The following is a 22,588-nucleotide window of genomic DNA, read 5'->3' as shown; positions in this document are numbered from 1 at the left end:
AGGAGGGACCCCGCGGTTACTGTGTGCGCTGAGCTCTCTGACACTGATAGCACATTGTTGAAAGGAACCAGCTCCAGTGATCATCCCCCCCAATGCACAGCACACACACCGAGCATCACACAGCGGGCACTGTGACCCGGATGAGGGAGCCAAGAGGTGAAATAAGTGGATGTGATGGTGTCAGTGGGAGTAGGAGGAGATTAATGCAGATTAGCACAGAGTCTTGTCATATAAGACTGTACTTAATAAGGAGAACCTCACATGCACGCGCACACACCTGCAAAGTGCAAATATTTAATTTGAACTGTTTTGAATAAATCGAATCTTCTCGCGTCTAAAGAGATTCTCAGAAGAGGACGTTTGCGCGGAAAAAACGTTTTGTTTGTCCGCATCCGGTGTCGGTAGCGGCAGGCAGGCGAGCGCTCGGACGTGTCAGCGGTTGACCTGGATTCCGTGTCATTCACAGGCTATTAATAGCCACGTTTGCGCTATGGGTCGGATCAGCTCCCCGGCTCCGTAATAAATGGGAATCTACAGTTACCGGTGCTGCTGCTTGCCATCTGCAGTACAATGTTAGCTGTGGGGGCGGGGCTACTGGTCCACTGCCCCCCTCCCAGCCATCACTTTTCCTTTTAGCTGCTGTCCTGTTCCCGAAAGTCTTAAATGATTTGTTTACAGGATACCTTTCCTTTCCATTTGACTTTGTTTATCAGCGGTTGAGGGGCATAACTGTTGGCCCATGTGCATCGCGTGACCAAGCAGCCGCTGCGGTTCTGGCCACCTGCTCGCTGACACGCATGGGCCCCTCTCATCCTGGTGCATTTAAAGAATCGGTGTGTCCAGCCTTCTGTTTGTGACTCAACGGAGGGGTTCGGACAAGGCTCGGGGGGGGGCGGTACTTTCCCACCACGGGCGGCTATTTATACTGACGATGCAGCAAACGTGACCTGGCCATCCTCGTGATGTCTTCCAGCACGCCGAGTCTCACTCTGGACGTTAAACGTGACCAGGGTTCCAGCGATGGTCCGAGGTCTTGTCGAACCAGTGGGACGTGGACTTATCCCTGAGCTTCTGGTTAGGTCAGCTCTGCTTAAAGAGGTCTATACAGGGTCTTGCAAAGGTCCAGCTGGGGAGGATCTGCACTGCAGGGGTTGAGTTGAGGTCAAAGAGAGGAGGTGCGACACGCGTGGGCCTTGAGCTTCGCTCCGAAATCCTTGGTAATGTTGATGTTCGTGTTTGTCGAGTCACCTCGGGTAACCGCATCCCCCAACACGCACGGCACATCCTAAACACGGTTTTTCCAGTCACACCTGTAAGGCTATCTCCGTGGGGGAGAGGATGGCCAGGGGGGCTATTTTGGGATCCCTGGGAAGGAGTTGGTAGGACGATCAAGGAAGAGACAAAATGAGGTGGTTAAGGGGGGGGGCGGGGTTGATGGGAAAATCAGAGACCCAGTGGACGGACGGCTCTGCTTTTGGTCAACCGGGTCGGGAGCAAGCCAAAGGAAGTGTGACACCCAGCTTCTCATCAACTTCCTCTTTCACGGGCGCAATCCTGATGGGCTTTCTCGTATAACTCTCCGTGGCAGCGTGTATAACGCCCTTCCTCAGCTACACACGCAGTGAGAGGTGGTGTTACAGGATCCAGAAGGCGGCTCACTGTAAACATTGGTTCTTTTCCCACATCTGCTGCATTATCAGGTGATGGTAGAAGTTAGAGGTTCTATCACACAGGCCTTGAAATTTTGAAATTCCCAGATGACAGTGAAAACATAGTAGGCACGAGCAATCAATCCCCAATTGCCATCACATCTTTCACCGACGAGTCGCGTTACGTAGGTCCGATAAGCAGCTCCTGACTGCTCCGGCGTTAGGACAGAAGGTGTTGTGGTTTTAGCCGCTACCCTCAACTCAGAGTATCCAGGATCGATTGCCACTTCCTGCTATAGCGCCCCCTGATCAAGGTACTTACCTTGACATATACAGTAAAAAAAATTACCCACCTGTATAATTAAATGGGCAGTGTGTGATTGTGTGGTGTTTGACCACTGATTCCTGTTCCCTGTCCTCTAGGTGTGGGGGTCCAGAACATGGTGGCAACTGCAGGAACCCACAAGAGAAAGGGCTGAAGATGGCAGGAGGGAGAACCTCTCGCCGGAGCAAATGGTTGGATGTTGTATGTGTGTATGTGTGTGTGAGCTGGGGGGGTGGCTGGTGAAAGTGTGGCTAAGGAAGGACACAGCCAACCTATAAGAAGCAGGCAGTGAAAGGAGGTGGAGCAGGGGAGGGGTCCAGGTGGGGGTGGGGTTGCGTGACCCACAGAAACGCAATCCTCTTAAGGAGCCTGGGAGGCGGCAGCAGGAGCGTTCAGGACGGAGAGGACGAGCGAGGAGACACGCCGAGAGGACAGGACCCACCGAGGAGAGACGGAACGGGTGCCGCAGAGGCGAGGAACGCAGGGCGCCGAGCGAGCGAATGGGCAATGGGGGTCACGGTGACGTAGCTTCCATGGGCACCCTCCGGCAGAATTCAATGCCAGCGTCCGCCGCCCGCACCTCCAGGTCCGGCTCATCCACCCACACATCTCGTTCCTCCGGCGACTATGGTGAGCGCCTGGAAGGTGGCGCGGGCCGCAAGGCGGCCAGAGTTCCACCGCCTCGTCCTGGCTCTCATCATCTTCTGCCTGCTGTCCATGGCTCTGCTGGGGTACTACGTGAGCAGCAGCCCCAAGATCAAAGAGGTGCCGCCCCCTTTGCCTATGGCCACATGCGGGGCAGCAGCTCCCCCTACAGGCTTCCAGCGGACTCCTCCTCTCTTGTCCGCGCTGGCTGGCCACCGCCGGACAGGCAAGGTCAAGCCCACAGGCAGCCCACGCACAGACCCCGTGGTGCTGGTGTTCGTGGAGAGCCTCTACTCCCAGCTGGGCCAGGAAATCGTGGCCATCTTGGAGACGAGCCACTTCCGGCACCGCTCTGAGGTCGCACCCGGAAAGGGCACCATGCCCACGCTGGCCAGTCGCGACCGAGGCCGCTACGCCCTCATCATTTTTGAGAACCTATTGAAGTATGTGAACCTGGATGCCTGGAACCGCAAGCTGCTGGACAGATACTGCGTGGAATTTAGTGTCGGGGTGGTGGGCTTCCTCCGGCCTGGTGGGAACTCGCCGCCTGCTGCTCAGCTCCGCGGCTTCCCCTTGCTGCTGCACTCGGGTCTGGATCTCAGGGACTACCATGTCAACCCCGCCGCCCCCCTGCTCTTCGTCACCCGGCCCAACGCGGTTGAGCCTGGGCCTCTGCCTGGAGACGGCTGGACCGTCTTCCGGTTTAACCACAGCACGTATGAGCCGGTGCTGCTGGCCAGCGCTGGGAAAGGTCCTTCGCCCCCAGGAGCTCGAGGGCCGGGGCATGCCACAGTGCTGCAGGACCTGGGTCTCCACGACGGCATCCAGAGGGTGCTCTTTGGCAACGACCTCTCTTTCTGGCTGCACAAACTCATATTCGTGGATGCCGTCGCCTACCTGACAGCCAGGCGGCTCTGCCTGCCGCTGGAGCGCCACCTCCTGGTTGATGTGGACGACATCTTTGTAGGCAAGGAAGGGACCCGCATGAAGGTGTCTGATGTGGAGGTGGGTCATTCTTTGTCCGCTTGTACTTCCGTTGTGTCTTTTCAATAATAGACTCCTAAGGTTACGAACACAGCTGCCGCCGGAAGTCTGTTCACAACTCGTTTTATTTATAACTCTGAAGTCACATTTACCATTAAGCTACAATCAGAAAAAGCTTAATACAGCCATCGCCCATATTTAGTTTACATTTTGTAGAACTCTTTGATATAGCTATAAATTCTTGTAGGACTTAAATATAGGTTATCTTGGAGTGATATTGAAAGTAAATTTAAAATGACTGAAAATAAAAATGCACTGTCTCCGCAAAACTCCTGTTCAATACCGATTATTGACCAACCCGCTCCATAAACGTATCTCGTCTTCTTACCGTTGCAGCTGTAAACATTGTCAAAGTGAGTTCAGTTAAGGTGACACACACTCCTGCGGTGGTTGTGAGGTTTGCTGCCACGTACAGCGCTGTGCTCTGAAGAAGCAGGTCGAAGTCCTGACCCGAATCCGCTTGAGATGTGACGGGACCTGAAACTTGCTTGTTTTTGCTTGAAAATCTACAAATATTGCTGAGCTAAAGTAGTTCTGTTATAAGGAGGCAGCCAAAATTCCTCCACTGTAATTTGAAACCTTGGTCTACAGTTACAGGAAAGCATTTAGTTGCAGTCATTGCAGCTAAAGGTGACACTACCAGTTAGTGACTGCGATCACTTTTTCGTACCTGGGAGCAAGTGCACATCATGGAGTCACAGTTAAGGACTCGCACTAGGAAGGAAACCTCAAAACCCCCCACTGAAGCCTGGATACACCCCCCCGAAAAGAGACCCTTAGTGAACCGGTGGGGTAAATAAAAGCCAGAGCAGCCTGACATTTCCGGTTCCTGCTCATTTTCTCAACCTTTATGTGAAACTTCCTGTCATCAACTAGAGCTCGTATGAAATTAAGTGGCAGTCCAACCTGATGCAGGCTGTAAGGATGATGTTTGACTCGACACCAGTGATTCGCTGATGTAAAGTACCTTTTACACCCCCCTCGTTCCCAGGCTCTGCTCAGCACGCAGAACAGACTTCGCACTCTGGTTCCAAATTTCACCTTCAACCTGGGCTTTTCTGGAAAGTTCTACCACACTGGTGAGTACTGCGCTGGAGATGACACAGTTCGCTCTACTCTACTCCACCCCAGCCCCGGCGTCCTGACCTCGGACTTCCTTCCCGATAGGCACGGACAAGGAGGACCACGGGGACGACATGCTGCTGCGGCACAGAAGACAGTTCTGGTGGTTTCCTCACATGTGGAGCCACATGCAGCCACACCTCTTCCACAACGTCAGCGTGTTGGCCGAGCAGATGCGCCTCAACAAAGTCTTCGCCCAGGTGAGCAAAGCGGGGGGCCTGCAGGGGACCATACGAAAGATCGGGGCAGATGGGGAAACTTCGTTCTCCTGTTTGCCTGTTGAGGAGAAATGATGGGGATTGTTGGGGGGGGGGTGGTGCCCCTGGGGGAGCTGGGGTTGGCAGGAGAACTTTGGAACCAAGCTCTAAAAATTCCGGCCCCCCACCTGCCAGGAACATGGGATCCCCACGGACATGGGCTACGCCGTGGCCCCCCACCACTCGGGGGTTTATCCTGTGCACAGCCAATTGTACGAAGCCTGGAGGACGGTGTGGGATATCCAGGTGACCAGCACAGAGGAGTATCCCCACCTACGTCCCGCCCGCTACCGTCGAGGATTCATTCACGCTGGCATCCAGGTGAGACGCACAGGTACACTTAGCTCCGCAGCCTAGTGGAGATGGTGATGAAGAAAACTATTTTATATCTCTTGCTGAGCCGGCGAAGGTCACTCTTAAGTATGATCACTCATTTGGATCTCATGAGCCTGTGTGTTGTCTTCTCTCTACCGTGTGTGTACGCGTGCGTCTTTTTCCCTGCAGGTCCTGCCCAGGCAGACGTGTGGCCTTTTCACACACACCATCTTTTACAGCGAATATCCCGGAGGCCCACAGGAGCTGGACAAGAGCATCCGCGGAGGAGAGCTCTTCCAGACCGTTCTGCTCAACCCGGTGAGCAGCAGTTGCATCCCTCAATTAATTCAACTTAAAAAAAAAAAAAACCTGCATATACCTTTTGTTGCTCCCCCAACTTGCACATACAGTGTTTTTGTTTTTTTAGCCCCTTTCCAGCTTTCCTCTGTGCAAAAATGCTGTAAAAAGAGGAAACTGGCCTAATAGGTTTTATAGTCATTTTTATAGTAATGTAAGTTTTTTTCATAGCACCACAAGTATAAATTTTGTCATGTCAACCTCACCCTCCACCACAGACACTCCTGCGGTGTAAACCTCTTCAGGTTTGCCATTGTAGATACAAACAGTGTATCGTGCAGTCGATGTGACCCTTTTATCCCTCCTCTCCTCGCCGGCCCCACCCCCTCACCCGCAGGTCACAATCTTCATGACTCACCTGTCCAATTATGGGAACGACCGGCTGGGCCTCTATACCTTCGAGTCCCTGGTCCGGTTCGTGCAGTGCTGGACAAACCTGCGACTGCAAACACTGCCTCCGCTACAGCTAGCTCGCAAGTACTTCCAGATCTTTCCTGAGGAGAAGGACCCCTTGTGGCAGGTCCGTGGAAAAGCACCTCCGGTTCTGTTACACAGGATGTTGATTTTTTTTTTTTTTTTTAAATTCTCTTTTGAGCTTGTGATACACGGCCTTTGTTAGGATTCCCGCTGAATAATCCAGTTTAATACAAACCATACATTAACCTGCAGGTGTTTTCAGTCCTTGCCAAAAAAAATTATTTGTGATGGAGTAACAGATTTACGCCGTTAAACCTAAGTAATATTTTGACTCCTTATCCTCAGAACCCCTGTCACGACAAGCGCCACAAAGACATCTGGTCCAAGGAGAAGACCTGCGATAGACTGCCCAAGTTCCTGGTGGTCGGACCACAGAAGACCGGTAAGACCTCAAACGGTCGTCTCGATGATGATGTAGATCTGGGAGTGGCAAGTCGAGATTAAACATTGCGGCCTTCTCAGGCACGACGGCCCTGCACTACTTCCTGACACTGCACCCTGCCATCGCCAGCAGCTTCCCCAGCCAGCTAACCTTCGAGGAGGTCCAGTTCTTCAGTGGATCCAACTACCACCGTGGCATCGACTGGTAACATCTCAGGTTGTTGAAGCGAACACGTGTACAATCTGATTGGAGCACTTTTTACATGAAGCTCCTCCCCCTTCACACAGGTACATGGAGTTCTTCCCCCTCCCATCCAACGCCAGCACCGACTTCCTGTTTGAGAAGAGCGCTGCCTACTTCGACTCGGAAATAGCGCCAAGGCGGGTGGCTGCCCTGCTCCCCAAGGCCAAGATCCTGACGATGCTTATCAACCCGGCCGACCGGGCATACTCCTGGTACCAGGTACGTGTGTGACCTCAACCTCTGATCCCACCCAGATTTGAAACTATAATTCAGACATTTTAAAAACAATTTTTTTTTTAATCCAGTGTCTTATTGATCCCTCTCATCCCTCCTGTGATGTAGCATCAGAAGGCACACCAGGATCCTGCTGCTTTGAACCATACCTTCCACCAGGTGGTGACAGCGGGACCCTCTTCGCCCCCGGAGCTGCGGGCTCTGCAGCGGAGCAGCCTGGTGCCGGGGGCCTACGCCACACACCTGGAACGCTGGCTGCGGCACTTCCAACACAGCCAGGTAGCGCAGACCCCCACACACTGACATTTATTGTTAATGTGTCATTTAGCTACAAAGGATGACACTATTATTATTCAGACCTTTATATGAGTGGACTTACACTGTTAAATACATTACTGTAAACTCCTTATAGTCATTCACACATTTGTACAGCAGAGTATTGTAACACACATTACAGGTAATTGAGTCACCAGTTGCCTGAAATGTGTTTTTGGAAACCAGAGCGCTGCTTTCAGTCCATCCAGCTCCCCTGACCACTTACTAGAGAAAGTGTTGCTGAGAGAGCAGAAAGTCTTCTAACATCTTGCTCTCCTTCTGCTGGGCACTCGACTATCCAGATCATGATAGTGGACGGTTCCTTGTTTCGCTTGAACCCGGCACTGGTGATGGACGGCATCCAGAGGTTCCTGGGAGTCACGCCTCACTTTAACTACACGGAAGCCTTGACGTGAGTGCTGCTGGTTGCATATGACATGCATTTGTATGTCTCTATCTCGGGGACAACTTATAGAACACACTCTCTTCTCGCTGCCTTCCAGGTTTGATGAGGCTAAAGGATTTTGGTGCCAGAAGCTTGACGGCGGTCGGACCAAGTGCCTGGGCAAAGGGAAGGGCAGGAAGTACCCAGCCATGGCGCCAGAGGTGCCCCCATCCGTCATCTCACGCACAGTTCTGTCAGAGGCAATAATAATCATTTCTAACCCAGTGCCCTGTTGCCCCCTCCCACAGACCCGTGCATTCCTGACAGAACACTACCACGAGCGCAACGTGGAACTGCTGAGGCTGCTGGGACGCATGGGGCTGGCTGCCCCCACCTGGCTGAGAGAGGAGTTGCAGAGCAAGGGCTGGCGCTGAGTTGGGGAGTAGAACCGCCAAGCCGGGGCGCCGTTCCCGTCCCGCACCGGGGAGCCACCCTCGGGTGCCTTCTGGGGGATGAGCACATCCTCAGCTGATGATGTTTTGGTTTAGACCCTGTGCTACAGAAAGGAGGTATAGAGCGGGCGCTCCCTGCAGGCAAAGGTGAAGATGGAGACGTTTACCTGTCCCACACAGCCGTCATTTGAGTGGCAGGAAGGGGCGCGAGGACCTCTGCGGGTGAAGTAAAGCTGTTGTTGGAGCATCAGTGAATAATATCAATCCAATAATATTAGAGCCACTGTTGGGTTGTTCTAATGCTGCGATTGGGTGGCTTGTTGACAGCCGACCGGCCAATCGCAGGCCCAGCAGCCGCTTGCAGTCCAGACGGTAAGCGTCATGTCTCCCATGGTGGAGACATACAAGAAGAAGCGGGAGAAGATGTGGATGCACACAACATGACGGGTAAATTGCAAATCAAGTGCTTGAATTGAGCTCGAGTCCTCGTCTCCGACAAATGAACCTAAAACTGTTTGTCCTTAACTTGGGCTGCTTGGGGTTTTTTTTTTGTAAAAACAGTAGTATATTCCCAATAAAGGCATCGAAAGAGCTGAGCCATTTGCCTTTTTGTCTTTACGATGGTCACTAGTAGTTCAGATAACACCTTTATTTTACATTTTTAAAAAATGTTATGTAGGAGGAATCAGGTCAACTTTCACAATGGATGGAAGACTAACTTCTGCAGTGGGTCTTTTCTCGGACATTAGTCAGCCTGAGACCTGATCTCCGGTTGAGCCCAGGGACCCAGAAGCAGCAGGTACAAATACTTTTTGTTTTAATATTTTTGTGGGAGCACATTTGACAATTTCTGCAGAAATAAATGCTATATTGGAGTGTAGAGCTGGAAACAGGAGGCACTGGGATTGGGTTGCGGGTGATGCTCGGGTTCTGATCCCACACGAGTTCACGACCCGGACAAGGAAAGGACTCGGGCTGACAAACTTTAAAGGTTATTTTTATTAAATACTTCCAGATCGAGTTTCAATAACAAAGCTATAATGAAGACATACTAACATTCAAACACTCGATAGGCTTAAATTCATTTTTTGTTTAATAATCATGCAAAATCCAGCATCCAAATTTAAAAGTGAGTATATTGAATTTGCCCCATAATATACTGTTATGTTAGATTTACTAGGATGAAGTAGAGCAAGCAGAGGCCTCTGTTCCTTTCCAGAGGTTTTTTTTTTTTTTTTCCTTTTTTAAAGGCGATACGTAACTTTATATCCGAGATGGATCAGTTCTCATTTATCTCAAAGATGCAGCTAAACACACAGAATTTCATTTATCACATAAACACAGACGGTGAAAAATATTTACCAGAAAGTACATGCATATAGCTTCCATTTCAAACTGCATATATAATTCTCTTCTCTGTGAGCCATGTGCTGTCAAATGGCTGATCAGTGAGCCGCCGCTTCCGGACACTTGGTTCCGTTTCATTGCCGCGACGCTCCTCATCAGCCAAGGTAGCCAAATTCCCGCACCCGACGGCAAATTAAATATTAAAGAACAAAAACACAAACGCGGATATGGACGCTAGAGAGTGCACGGCGTGCCGGAGAGACGGGGGTGCACTCTGTCACGAGGCGCTAAAAAATTAATTTAAAAATGTTAATTAAAATGTGAGGTTGAGGAATTTGGCCCCAGGAAGTTGTTCGCTGTTCTGGCCGGGCGTCTCACACTCGCACTAGGACGGCGAACAACCGGGATGCAAGGATCTCCGTCGGAATTGTGCTATCGAACTGGTCCATTGCGGTGAGTGTGTGGGTGTAGATGCTGAGTGTAATTCTCCTGGCCCCATGACAAATACACACCGTGTCGGAACGTGCATAATATTACAGTTTAGTGTGCAAATGTGTATAAAACATGCGCTGTGCAGGTGTGTCTGTGTGTGTCTGCGGGGGGGGGTGGGGTGAAAACTCCTTTCTCCAGAAAGCAACTGCATGATTGACTGGGCTGCGATTCGAACCCCTTCCCTTTGCTCCGATCCCACTGGGCTATATGTACAGAATCAATAAGTACGAGACGGAATAACGAGCACGTCTAAGACCACCACGGCACGACCACGACTCACAACAGGAACGAGTAGAGACCAAACCAAGCGACCAAGGGCTTGGCCAAAGGGGGGAACACATACACACATTACTGCAGGGAGCCTCCCGGGTCACACCGGGGTCTGAGCGCCAAGAGCTCCGGTGAACAACGGCGACCAGCGAGACCAGCGCGCACTGCAGGGACACACAGATGGACACGGAGAGACAAACGGACCGCGCCGCTTTGAGTCCTCGAACGCCCACCCCCACGGCGGGGACGGCCAACCTGAAATCGAGTCCACGTACAGTGAACGTAACAGCATCAAGTCTCAAAGTGAGTGTGCAAAACAGTTCACGCCATTTTTCCTTTAAATACACTTTTTTCTTTTTTTTTTTTTTTTTCCTTTTTTAAATATATCACCTCAAAAATTGTAGCAAAGCATATGAAAGAGAGAAGGGAGTCAGGACTGAGCGTGCGGCCTCTGACCTGTGAGGGGCAGAGCTCCGGCCCCTCCAAACCCCGCGCTCCGCCACCCGGTAACGAGGGAGCTGCTCCTCAACGGCCGAACGCACAACTTCAGCTGCATGGGTGGGCGGGCGGTTCATGGCGCCACCCAAAGGAAGGCGGGGGCAGGGCGAGCAGGTGGGCGGCGCACCACTAAATAGGCAAAACGAGGCTTGTTTGCCGTACCGTTACAAACGCGTTCGCAGGTACGGAGACACAGGCTGTTAAACACAAGCCGAGCAAGCAGCCAAATGGGCGGGGCTTAATCCTACCCCCACCCGGAACGTGACAGACGTTCGCGTTTTCTTCATATATACGTAAATAACATCTATGTGCGCGTGTGTGTATTCACACACGTGTGCCTAAATACATAATACAAGTTAAATAAACACCCTCCTTTTTTTGTTTTGTCTTTTTTTTTTTTTTTTTTTTTAAAACACCAGTCTCCGAAAACACAAAATGCATCATTTGAACAGGAGGGGTTCCACAACAGCGCGACAAAGTACGACAAACGTCCCATTTTTCCCCAGGAGAGAGAAAGAAAGAAAGAAAAAAAATAAAACAAAACAATCCAAAAATAAGTCAGAAATGCCTAAGCTCTACACTTTGGTGCTTTTAGTGATCGTATTGGCTGTGTGATTTGGAGTGACGGTTGCGCGCGCCGCAGCGGCTCCACCCACCATGTGCGTTGTATGGTTCCTAAAAGTCAGAATCCACGCCCCCCCCCCCTTGATTCCCCCAACCCCATGCCCCATTGTCAGATGCATTTTTACCCCTTCAAACAGTCAGAACTCCGGTTTCATTTCGACGCCTGTATTCCTTCAACGCGCACGAAACTGATCTCGCCGAAACCTTCATTCGTTACTGTAGTACATATATGAACAGCTGTGTGTGTGTGTGTGGGTGTGTGTGTGTGTGTTGATACCGTAAAACACCTTCAGGACTTTGGAAAGCCGGATCCGTGAGACGGGGACACCGGGTGTCAGATGCATGCACTGACCCAGGGACGGCCTCGGCGCGGCCGCCGCTCCCCAACCGCCGGCTGGGGTCCGACTCCTTTGATGGTCACTTGGTTTCTACCTTTTTTTGTTGCTTTTTTTTTTTTTTAAATCGTGTGTTGAAAACTCGAGGAGGTCTCCTTCGGCCAGCTTCGGGCACCGATCCAAATGCGGAGACAAGACGCTCCAATCGGCTTCGGGATCCAGGCGAGCTGGCAGTGGGGGGGAGACAGAGACAGACAGCGGGGACGTGAGAGCGAGGTCCAATGGCCGACTAACGGCGACCCGTGTGCCCATCCCAGCTGGCCCACCTGTGCCCGCGGTGGTTCACTGCAGGGGTGCGGCGGGCGCTCCGGAGCAGTGGAAGTGCACGTTGAGCCACTTGGCATCGCGACGGTGCCACACGCGCGTCTCCTCCGACTGACTGGTGCGCGGGCGGCCCTGGGTGTCGATGAACTGCGTCAGGCGGATGTAGGCGATGCAGGCGGCATCCTCGCCGATCAGGTGCACGTGCGGGTTCAGGATGGTCGTGTGCACCGGCTTGCTGTTCTTGCTCAGTACTGGAATCGAGCGACAAAATTTACATATTTAAACATCCGTTTACATTCATTCATCTGACGCTCCAAAGCGAATTACAACGTTAAGCTACTTTATTATTTTCCCAGTTATACCGCTGGATAATTTTACTGGAGCAATTTAGGGCAAGTACCTTCTCACAGGTACTAAAGCCGGAGGTGGGATTTGAATCTACGACCTTTGGGTCCAAAGGCAGCGGCTCTTACCACTACACTACCAGCTGTCCTGTTTATCGTACAGCTTTCTCTAAAAAGAGAAAATTTACCCAGTTGAGTAGGTTTTTACCATATCGACTAAGGGCGAGTACCTTGTGAAGGGTACTAGAGCAGGAGGTGGGATTCGAACCTGCGACGTGAGTCGACAGGCAGCGGCTCGAACCACCATGCCTCTTGCTGTCGCACATTATTTAAAGAACACAACACAGAAAGAGAAAAGGTCCCCACGGGGCAGGAGAGCATTCCTCACAGTTCTCAAAGTAGAACTTGTGGAAATCCATGCCCTCCACCAGGTTGCCGAGCGCTTCGGGTTCGAAGGAGGTCAGCCCGGGGTCGCAAATTCTCCTGAGGAAGAAACGAGATGCAACTGCTAGAGCCGGAGCGCGCGAGTTGCACGACGCAGGTCGACGGCAAGCCGGCTTGGCGCGGACCTGCCGCCGAGCCCCGATGCATGCTGGGGACTCACGTGTACGCTTCAAAGTCGCCGTTGTTGATGGCCTCGATCAGCTGCTCTGTAATCTTGATGATCTCCTGCTTGCGAGCTGGAACACAGGAAGGGAAGAGGAGCATTGGAGCGGGCGGGACGGGAGGCGCGCGGACGCCGTGTTTACGGCCTGCAGCGCAGCCCTGCACTTACGCTGAGCCGTGGTGCTGCCCCCTTGTGGCAGGGCAAGGGCCTGCGCGGGAGGAACGGCGGGGGATAACGAGTGAACGCGCCCTAACTCGGGACAAGAGCTACGTCCCGTACTGTTCCAAGCCATGCGCTTTATGTCATGCAGCGGGACAGCTGGAAGACACAAGACACCGTGAGCACAGAGCACGGGACGGACACCTGGATACGTTGGACACGTGGAACCGTCGCACAACAACACGGACCATGCAGCACTGCACACGAAGAGAAGCAGACATGAAGAAAAGATGAAGTTAAAGGACACCACCACATTTAAAAAAAAAAAAAAAAAAAAACAAATATTGAATCTGACAGGTGCAGCAGGAAGCCGGAGTGGGAAGGGCTACGGGATCTAATCAGGAGACAGGCTGTAACGGGTCCTTTGGACCCCAGCGGAGACGCACTGACCAGGGTAACCATGGTACAGAAGGGTCAGCTGACCGTTCCCCATGAACCAGCCCGTGACAACAAGAACATGTGAGTCAGGTCAGATTGACCTGGATACCAAACCGGAGTGCGGCTTGTTGAGCCTTTTGTGTGTGTCTCCGTGTGTGTGTGTGAGGCAGCACTCTATGCTCCAATAACGCAACAGAGCAAAATCATTTTATAAAATTAATCCTGTTGGCCACAGTAGCAGATGTCACCGCGGTAAACAAACAGTAGCCGATGACAGACACCACCACCTAGATGAGGCTGAGAGAACGTCTGCAGAGAGGTGGAGTAGTGTCTTCTCCCCTGGTCGCGGTTGGTCGTGGTGGGGCGCGTGTTCCATGCAGATGTATCAATAGGCCGATCGGAGGGGGCGAGAAGAACCAACACCACACTGGTGCTCAACTCATAAGGGCAGTAAAAGCTGGGTTGGAATATGAAGAAAAGCCCACACACAGAAGACCAAATGCATCATGGGAAGTGGAGTTCAAAAAGAGAAATGACTGAAGTGAAGGTAGGAAAGACAGCAGGAGGGTTAGGTAGACCCCACTTACTATGCCAGCATGGTAAATCAAGGAGCAGGAGGCAGAGTCTCAGTGGGAGAGGAAAAGCAAAGGAGGTTCCACACCTGGGTTGAGGTAAAGGGGACGAGGAGGCGGCGGGAATGGGTGGCATAAGGGGGCGCCAGGTGAGCAAAGAGAACGTCACAGAGGAAGTACATTCATGTGCCGCAAGGAAAGAAGAAGAATTTTCTGGAAAGGGTAAAGACATCTGGAAGATAGGGGGCAAGAGAGAGCCCAGCACAAAGAGAGGTCCCAGAATTCCATGGGAGAAAGATTTGTGGGCGGGGCCTCTGCGATACGCCCCCACTTACTGGCCGGTGAGCGCTGCGGAGACCCTGTAGGGGGCGACGGCTCCTCGGTCGCACTGCACTGGCTCATCACAGCGCTGTCACAGCTGGTGCCAGGCCCCGACACTGTGGCCAGCCGCCCCCCGGGAGAGAGAGAGAGAGATGGAGCGCATGTGAGTAAGAGTGTGTGTGTGTGTGTTTGTGTTTGGGGGGGCACACACTGGATGCCACACGAAAGAAAACATCCGTTTGGACAGCAGGATTATAATTTAATAATAAATCATAGTAAATAACACAATAAACTGATAACAAAATGATGATAAAATTACAAACAATGACATTTAATTGAGCGCGTGCACTACACACACACAGAAGCCATTAGCCCACATGGCAAGGACAGAGTGTGACTGGCGCCACAACACAGCGGGGGGGCTGATCTGAGCCCTGCGGGGGCAGGGTGGGGTCGACGCATGGTTACGTAGGCTTCTGGGAGGCTCCTCGCTGGACCCCAACGCCCCCCGTCAGGCTGAAGCTCAAAGAGTAAATCGGGAGGTAAAGGGCAGTAGTACCTTTCCTACCTTTCATCTCCTCCTCCTCGGTGGTGGTGCAGCTCTCGGTGGAGCCCTGTAGCGGACAGAGAGTGGACGGGCAGTGGACAGTGGATGGGGAGCGGGCAGAGAGTGGACACGGAGAGAGCGAGGGGACACAAACGGAGCCCGGAGAGAAAAGAGTGAAAACAAAACCCAGAGTTCATTAGCATGGCAGGGCAACCTTTCTGGGGGGGTTTGTGTCTCTCTCTCTCTCTCTCTCTCTCTCTCTCTCTCTCTCTCTCTCTCTCTCTCTCTCTCTCTCTCTCTCTCTCTCTCTCTCTCTCTCTCTCTCTCTCTCTCTCTCTCTCTCTCTCTCTCTCTCTCTCTCTCTCTCTCTCTCTCTCTCTCTCTCTCTCTCTCTCTCTCTCTCTCTCTCTCTCTCTCTCTCTCTCCTCTCTCTCTCTCTCTCTCTCTCTCTCTCTCTCTCTCTCTCTCTCTCTCTCTCTCTCTCTCTCTCTCTCACACACACACCTCTGCCTGAGAAGGAATTCGGAACTCAACAATGTGAAGAAATAAGAAATGTACAGTTATGTGGGCAGTAGGTGGCATAGTGGTTATAGCCATTGGCTGTGGACTTGGAGATCATATGTTCGAATCCCACTTCCTGCTGTTGTTCCACTGACCGGTACTTACTCGGAGGTGACACGGTAAAAATATCCCTGCTGTATAAAGGGGTAAGTATAAGCAGTTTTGGAAGAAAGTGTCAGATAAATAAACCAATAGACCACTACAGCACCTGCTGCTTACAGATTCACTGTGTGTGTGTGTAAAAGTGGAAGAGTCTTACCTTGATGCCATCAGAAGGGTTGTGCACAACAGTGGTCTGAGGCTCCTAGAGGAAGCAGGAGATGTGATCTCATATACACACACAACCACCACTAACTAGTTCATCATCCCACCGATCATCACGGTGCGAAGGTCGGGGTTCGAACCCAAACCAAAAACAAGGGGGAACGGCGCCGGGACGCACGCACTCACCTTCGCACCGTCCGACTTCTTGTTCAGTAAACTTTTACAGGCTGCGAAAGAGAAACAGAGATTGACACTTTTCATCATCATCATCAGCGGCTTTTTCCAACTTTAAAATAATCTTCTGCGTACAACTGTTTCGCCATGTTTGTGAGGACGCGTCACACCAACGGACACGCTAAAACCGACATCGGGAGAGATGGTCCGGTCCAATTGCACGTAGAGGTTTCCTGAGCTCCCTGGTTTGGGCCACTTCTCACACACACACAGGCAGCTTAGTCTCACACTGCTTTATTTCTTACCTTCCATAAAAGGAAGAGGTGGCGACAATAAAAAGGAGACATTTAAACAAAGATCAATACATTTGATTTGCGGAGGTGGGGGGGGCTTCCATGCACACGCAGCTTTCAGGCTTCATGCGCCGCTGCAATGAGGCTGCGGGCCACTAGGGGGCGCCCAGGGGCTCCGCATTCAAGCGCCGCAGTTCCCAGGGTGCACTTTGTCAGCCAGCGGCACCCAGGGAATGGGAGGGGGGGGGCTGCCAGCACAAGGCGCTGAAGGTGCAGTGAGCGGAGCTCCGCGACGACCAGGGCGCCATGGCAACGCTCGCATGCGGCACAACATGAACACGCAGCGCTGACACGTGATGCCGTGTGCGATGAGGGAACACTGGGGGCGAAGGGGGCAACATCAGGGTGATGTGGGGCAGTTGATGGAAATATCAAGTAAGGGAGGTGGGGGGGACACCAGGGCAATGGAGGGTTGAGAGGGCATGGTTGGGGTTCAGCGGCACTCACACACTCTGTCCCCACTGGTTGGAGAGCTGGAGCACTGCCCCCCCCATAAGTGTGACACACTCAAGCTGCAAGGATGGTTGGGCAGTATGTGAGGTGTGTGTGGAAGGTGTGACCTCTAGGTTTTTACTCCGTTCCCCCCCTCCCCTCCCGTGACCTAGGTAAAGGAGGAGTAGCTTCACCTCTGATGGCCCAAAGCAGACACACAGCAGCTCCCTGCCCACATACACCTGGCTCAGCTCCCCATTAAGACTACATTTCCCATGAGCACCTCCCCTCTGTGCACAGCAGGGGCTCTTTCCATGCCGGGGGGAAGGGGGCGCCGCGACCCTTGCCCTCCCCCGGGTTCAGGAAGGCAACAAGCCAACCCCGCTCCTGCCAGTCCCCGAAACACGGCCGAGCGCCACGCGGCTCTCCCGACCCCACAGCCCGCATGCTCGTGCGGTACGAGGAGCGACGTGCGAAATGCTGGCATGCGGGCGAGAGGGGGCGGGGCTCCCGCGTGGCGCTCGTCACGTACCTTCCTGCGCCAGAGCAGCAGTGCTGGTGGTGGCAGCAGCAGGGCTCGTATGCTGCCGGCCCACTAGTGGACAGAGAGGCGTTGAGTTGGCAGGAGAAACACGACAGCGGGGCAACCGGGTGGTCGCAGGTTCGAAACCCCGTTCGTTTCTCACCTCAAACCTCCCGCCGTTTCCTCTTTGGGGGGGAAAAAACTGAAACAATGCACCCGTGTGCGCGAAGGCCACTGGGGGCAGGTGGGCGGAGCCTGTGGGGTCTACAGAGTGCGGGACCCCTAACAGAGCCCTGGGTGTGAAAATTAAAACAGTCGACTAATAAGCGGGTGTGATTTTTTTTTTTTTTTTTTTTTTAAAAAAACTGTTTCTAACTGTGTATCAGTAGGATGAGTTGAGTAGTTTTTAATGTTTATTGTCCACACACTTGGTAGTGTGGTGGTTAGAGCTGCTGCCTCTGGACCCAAAGGTTGTGGGTTTGAATCCCAGCTACAGCACCCTTGAACAAGGTATTTACTCTAAATTGCTCCAGTAAAATTACCCAGCTGTAAATGGGTAAAACACTAAGTCACTTAGGGGAAAAAGTGTCAGCTGAATGAGTGAGTGTAAAACTTGTGTTGACTGCTTTTAAAGGTGTTTTACGCTTTTTTTTTTTAACATGATCGTACCATGTATGAACACGGAAGCACCGAGGTCTGGCGTCGCGTTTCCTGAAATTAGTCGATGTAAATTTTTTTTTCTGCAACCTGTATTTTTAATGTGATTACCGCGTTTGGGAAACAAAAGTGTAGTGGAAATGGAGTAAATGTGGACTTGTCGTGTGGTAAAAGGGGGGGGGGGGGGGTTTCAGCTGAAACACAATGAACTGTGTGACGGGAGAAAAAAATATCAATAAAATAATGGTTAAAAACTCATGTCAGTGACCAAATCTCATACAATATCTACTACTAAAAATAAAGTTGAAATAAATGATAGTGTGACTAATAAGCACTGGAAGTGGGGGGGGGGGGGGACACGCAGTCAGTCCTCTTGGACCAGGCAGAGGACGCACATGGACTCCAGGTGCGTCAGAGGCGGAGTCAGACTCCTGGCTCCGCCCCCAAAGGCCTTTCCACTCACCTGAGAAATTTCTGGACACCAGCATGGTGGTGAGGATGGCGCCCTGGAAGAGGAGAAGTGGCGGTCAAAGCTTCCGTGGGACAAACGCGCCCGGACCGTGCCGTGTTCCGGAACAGTCCGCGGAGACGTCCTCACCTGGACAAGAGCGTTCTCTCCCTCCGTTTATTGAATCATTACTTAAAATAACAGCGACCACAGGTCAACGAAGGACAACGGCAATAAGAATCCAAACCACGGTAAAGACGCTGAACTACATTCTCGGTCATGGTAAAACATAGTATCTAACAGTTGTGCTCTGAAGAGTCCCTCGGGGTGTAAAAACAAAGTACTACACTGCCGGACGTCCAAACCCGGAGGACATGATCTTGACGTGAATCCAGTTGACATGTCGAGGACCTTCAGCAGAAGGACCCGAGGCTGAAAGTGCGGCGAGCGCCGAGAGACCGCAATCCTGGCTTAAACACGTCCACCGGACATCCAAACGTCCAAAGCAGCACTGAACGCCAACAGCTTTGGACATCGCGCTGAAATCACGGAGAAACGAGCGTTCGAACCCGTGACCGTCTGAGACGGAAGGCCAACCTTGAGCTTCCTGCGGGCGTTGAACTTGCGCAGGCATTCGACTGTCTCCTGGCGGTGCATCATGGATGCCACGGTGGAGCGTTGCTGCGAGAGGGAGGGGACAGGGGGAGACAGTGTCATGCGGTGGCAGAGGGAGACGACAGGAAGAGGAAGTGGACCGAGGAGCGGGGGAGGGGCAGACACTCACGCAGACCCACGGGTGCTTCAGAGCCTGGTCAGCCGTAATCCTCTTCGCCGGGTTGATGGTCAGCATCTGGTTGATAAGGTTCTTGGCCTCCGGAGTGACCGTGTCCCACTCGGGGGAGGGGAACTAGGAGAGATGGGCAGAGTTGTTGTACAGGACATGCTCGCTCTCTCTCTCTCACACACACACACACACACACTCCTGGACACTCACATCGTAGGCGCCAGCTTTGATCTGCTGGTACAGCTTGTGCTGGTCTTCATCCCAGAACGGGGGGTATCCCACCAGCAGTATGTAGAGAATCACACCTGCAGCCACACGGGACAGTGGGCGGGGTCACGCTCAGAGCTGGCTCCGCCCACTTCGACAGGCATCCTGGCCGCAGCACTTACCACAGGCCCAGATGTCCACGGGCTTCCCATAGGGGTCCTTCCGGAGGACCTCAGGAGAGAGGTACCCGGGGGTGCCTGCAAAGCCTGTACAGAAAGGAGCGGTGAGAGAGAGAGAGACACACACACACACACACACACACACACACACACCGCACAGAGAGCATCTTACCAAACCAGGCCTGTTGGTCACCCTGCACTTCAATGGCCAGGCCAAAGTCGGCGAGCTTCACAGCGGCACCCTTCATCTTGCTGGCCAGGAGCAGGTTCTCGGGCTGCGTGCACACACACACACACACACACACACACACACACACACACACACACACACACACACACATTTACTTACACTAATTTATCCATTTGCACAGCAGGGTCATTTTTATGGTGCAAATTCACGGTCAGTACCTTGATCAGGGCTACTACAGCAGGAGGTGCAATTTGAACCTGGGTCGTTAGGGCAAAAGCAAGCAGCTCTAACCAATACACACACACACCAACTGCGGTTTCCATTCATATATTCTGTTTCACATTATATTCACCTCTATAGAAAGAGGGATGCCGTTTCCCTGACCACACAGGGAACGAGAGTGAGCGAGTCCGCCGAGCGAAAGGAACTGTGGGTAGTGTGTCGTACCACGCTGCGGTTCATTTCAGCGCAGTAACAGCTCGTCTTGCTGTTCCACTACTGGCCACAAGGGGGCGCCAAGATTTAAACTGAAGATGCAGACTGAACCCTGTGTGTGTGTCTGTCTGCGTGTCTGTGTGCGTGCTGCTCCCACCAAGGTCCTTGCAGACACACTTTCCCACAGGGCCTGTTTTGGCACAGGTCACCACAGCATGACCTCTTGTGCGACAACTCGCTCGAGTTTTCCTGTCGCTGCTCTTTCTGTGCAGCTCTCCGGGGGGCGCCACCGGGGGTAGGGAAGCAGCGCCCACGACGTGGAGGAGTGCTTTGCCCGGAGGAGGCGCTCATCTCTGCTTGGGTCACCCTGGGTGAGTGTTTCAGTGCCGCCCATCACCGCGCTTGAGATGTGCACGCTAGTCGTCGCCATGGCAACCTGCTGGCTACAGCTCTGCTCATTTTTGCTGCCCGTAACGAACAGTCCCATGTACCATGGCAGTAACCCCCACGCCGCCCCCTCTCTCGCCTGCTTCAGGCCTGGAATGGGGTCAGAGCACGGGCAGAAGAGGCACAAGCTTCCGTCTCTCTCTCTCACACACACACACACACACACACACACACACACACACACACAGCCTGCCCAAGCCGCAGATTACACAGATGTTCCACACCTACACCAGGCGTCCCCCCAGACAAGGAGACAGAAAGTCATGACGCAGCATGTTGCCATGGCGACGGGTGATGCGGCACCGGTCTGCGAGGTTGCCGTGGCGACAGGTGCTCACCTTGAGGTCCCTGTGCACGACGTCATGCTGGTGGATGTAGCTGACGCTCTCCAGGATCTGGCTGATGCAGTGGCTGCACAGAAACACAAAGACACACAGCTGACAGCGGGACTGGATCACGGGTTCAACGGAACCAGTCACCAACCAACCGCTCGCTCGACTGGCCACAGAATCCCAGAGTGGAATCGGGAGAATGTCGGAAGGAGCCCATGACCCGCTGCTTTACCCACTCGAGGGACACGCCCCCCTACGCGATGTAACTCTGTTTGTTCGTAATTCCGGGTTGTTTGTAACTGCGGTCGCTGTGCTCCTGATTTAGCGCAGCCTGTCCCCATTACATCGCCGTCCATGTCGAGGTGAGACTGCCGACACAGGGTGGTTAGGAGTCCAAGAGGCCAAGCCGCACATCTGCCCAAAATTCTGCCCCAAAAAGGACCGACCGCCTGAGGCTCATTGGAAACCGGTGGGAAGCAGCGTTTTGTTTAACTCCCCGTCCTAACCCTAAGGGCCCCTGGAGGAGAGCGAGGAACACCGCGGTGATCCAGAGCGACCGGCGAACAGAGCGGGGAGGAGCTCGGTCTCGGACGTGGCGAAGGGAGCTCCTCGTGCCCAAATTTGGCCAATTCTATACCCAAGGCTCCGCTGCACTGGTGCCAGAGCCGCTTCCTGCCCAATAGGGAGCGGTCCTCCCTATCCGCCGCCCCCCACCGGGGTCTGCGACCCGTCTCCACTGAGATGCCCCAAGCGCGGGTCCAAACCCAGTGCCAAGCACAGTCCGGCCCTAGAGGAGGGAGTGCCGAGCGGTTTAAACCCTGAACCACTTGCGATCACTTTGAAATCCAGAAGTGACATACGCAGACTACACACACACACACACACACACACACCTCATTTAGACTGACTAAGGATGTGCGGAGAGAACGGGGCTCAAAGGGGCCATAACCGGGCCTCAGCTCACAGCCTTAACCTCTCTGCCATCTGTTGCTCCTGCCCAGCTGTGCCGTCTTTTTTTCCAGAACCGCTGAGCTCAACCTGCCGCTTTGCCAATACAACGGCTGAATCGCCATGGCAACCCTGAGAACGCAATCCGCGCGAGAGGAACTTCCTTCCTCTTAGACGAGTCACTCATGGCCCTTGTAGCGAACGTGTCCTCTGAGCGGCCGCGTATGTGTGCGGCACCCATCCTGGATCGGGTTGTTGCTCTGCATGTGCCCGGTAACCGCAGGTAACGGACAGTAACCACGGCAACAGCTAGAATTCCTGCTCACCTGGCATCAGCCTCGCTGTAATACTCCCGAGCGACAATGTCTTCGAAGAGCTCCCCTCCAGTGACCCTGCAGATGAGAAAACAGCGGCGTGGTTATGGGCGCCGCCAAGAGGCAGAGCACACCTGATGACATCACACGCCGCGGGCCAGAACTCGGGTACTCACAGGTCAAAGACGAGGTAGTGGAAGCCCTCCTCCGAGATGCTGTCATGGAGGCGGACTGAGGGGCGAGACAGATACAGGAAGGGG

At 53.1% G+C, this 22,588-nt stretch overlaps 2 protein-coding genes across 11 annotated transcripts in view; one reads left to right on the top strand and one right to left on the bottom strand.

Moving 5' to 3' along the window:
• Positions 1–8,813, top strand: part of LOC108934866 (bifunctional heparan sulfate N-deacetylase/N-sulfotransferase 2-like) — a 31,438-nt gene extending 22,625 nt beyond the window's left edge. For 3 of the 4 annotated variants that reach the window (XM_029250686.1, XM_018753035.2, XM_029250687.1), the window contains exons 2-14: positions 2,073–3,624; positions 4,655–4,742; positions 4,831–4,985; positions 5,178–5,363; positions 5,547–5,675; positions 6,052–6,234; positions 6,477–6,573; positions 6,654–6,777; positions 6,861–7,035; positions 7,159–7,329; positions 7,668–7,777; positions 7,869–7,971; positions 8,059–8,813. In XM_029250686.1, the coding sequence (XP_029106519.1) occupies positions 2,602–3,624; positions 4,655–4,742; positions 4,831–4,985; positions 5,178–5,363; positions 5,547–5,675; positions 6,052–6,234; positions 6,477–6,573; positions 6,654–6,777; positions 6,861–7,035; positions 7,159–7,329; positions 7,668–7,777; positions 7,869–7,971; positions 8,059–8,184 (2,670 nt within the window). In that variant the 5' untranslated portion in view covers positions 2,073–2,601 and the 3' untranslated portion in view covers positions 8,185–8,813. The remainder of the gene's footprint in view (positions 1–2,072; positions 3,625–4,654; positions 4,743–4,830; positions 4,986–5,177; positions 5,364–5,546; positions 5,676–6,051; positions 6,235–6,476; positions 6,574–6,653; positions 6,778–6,860; positions 7,036–7,158; positions 7,330–7,667; positions 7,778–7,868; positions 7,972–8,058) is intronic. The other variant, XM_029250688.1, reaches the window with a different exon arrangement.
• Positions 8,814–9,183: 370 nt separating this feature from the next.
• Positions 9,184–22,588, bottom strand: part of LOC108934887 (calcium/calmodulin-dependent protein kinase type II subunit gamma-like) — a 34,067-nt gene continuing 20,662 nt past the window's right edge. Inside the window, exons 4-22 of one of the 7 annotated variants that reach the window (XM_029250006.1) lie at positions 22,505–22,559; positions 22,341–22,406; positions 21,073–21,145; positions 19,835–19,937; positions 19,666–19,749; positions 19,487–19,581; positions 19,277–19,399; positions 19,090–19,173; positions 18,508–18,550; positions 17,397–17,459; positions 16,092–16,132; positions 15,901–15,945; positions 15,093–15,147; positions 14,548–14,649; positions 13,212–13,361; positions 13,041–13,116; positions 12,825–12,919; positions 12,095–12,343; positions 9,184–11,995 (exon numbers count right to left, since the gene is read on the bottom strand). In XM_029250006.1, coding sequence (XP_029105839.1) covers positions 12,111–12,343; positions 12,825–12,919; positions 13,041–13,116; positions 13,212–13,361; positions 14,548–14,649; positions 15,093–15,147; positions 15,901–15,945; positions 16,092–16,132; positions 17,397–17,459; positions 18,508–18,550; positions 19,090–19,173; positions 19,277–19,399; positions 19,487–19,581; positions 19,666–19,749; positions 19,835–19,937; positions 21,073–21,145; positions 22,341–22,406; positions 22,505–22,559 — 1,586 coding nt within the window. In that variant the 3' untranslated portion in view covers positions 9,184–11,995; positions 12,095–12,110. The remainder of the gene's footprint in view (positions 11,996–12,094; positions 12,344–12,824; positions 12,920–13,040; positions 13,117–13,211; positions 13,362–14,547; positions 14,650–15,092; positions 15,148–15,900; positions 15,946–16,091; positions 16,133–17,396; positions 17,460–18,507; positions 18,551–19,089; positions 19,174–19,276; positions 19,400–19,486; positions 19,582–19,665; positions 19,750–19,834; positions 19,938–21,072; positions 21,146–22,340; positions 22,407–22,504; positions 22,560–22,588) is intronic. The other 6 variants (XM_018753065.2, XM_018753066.2, XM_018753068.2 and 3 more) reach the window with 6 other exon arrangements.

The sequence above is a fragment of the Scleropages formosus genome, chromosome 3 (genome assembly GCF_900964775.1).
Source record: "Scleropages formosus chromosome 3, fSclFor1.1, whole genome shotgun sequence".
NCBI classification, from domain to species: Eukaryota; Metazoa; Chordata; class Actinopteri; order Osteoglossiformes; family Osteoglossidae; genus Scleropages; species Scleropages formosus.
Note: the sequence above shows the minus strand (reverse complement) of the source record. Positions and strands in the feature narration are given on the sequence as shown.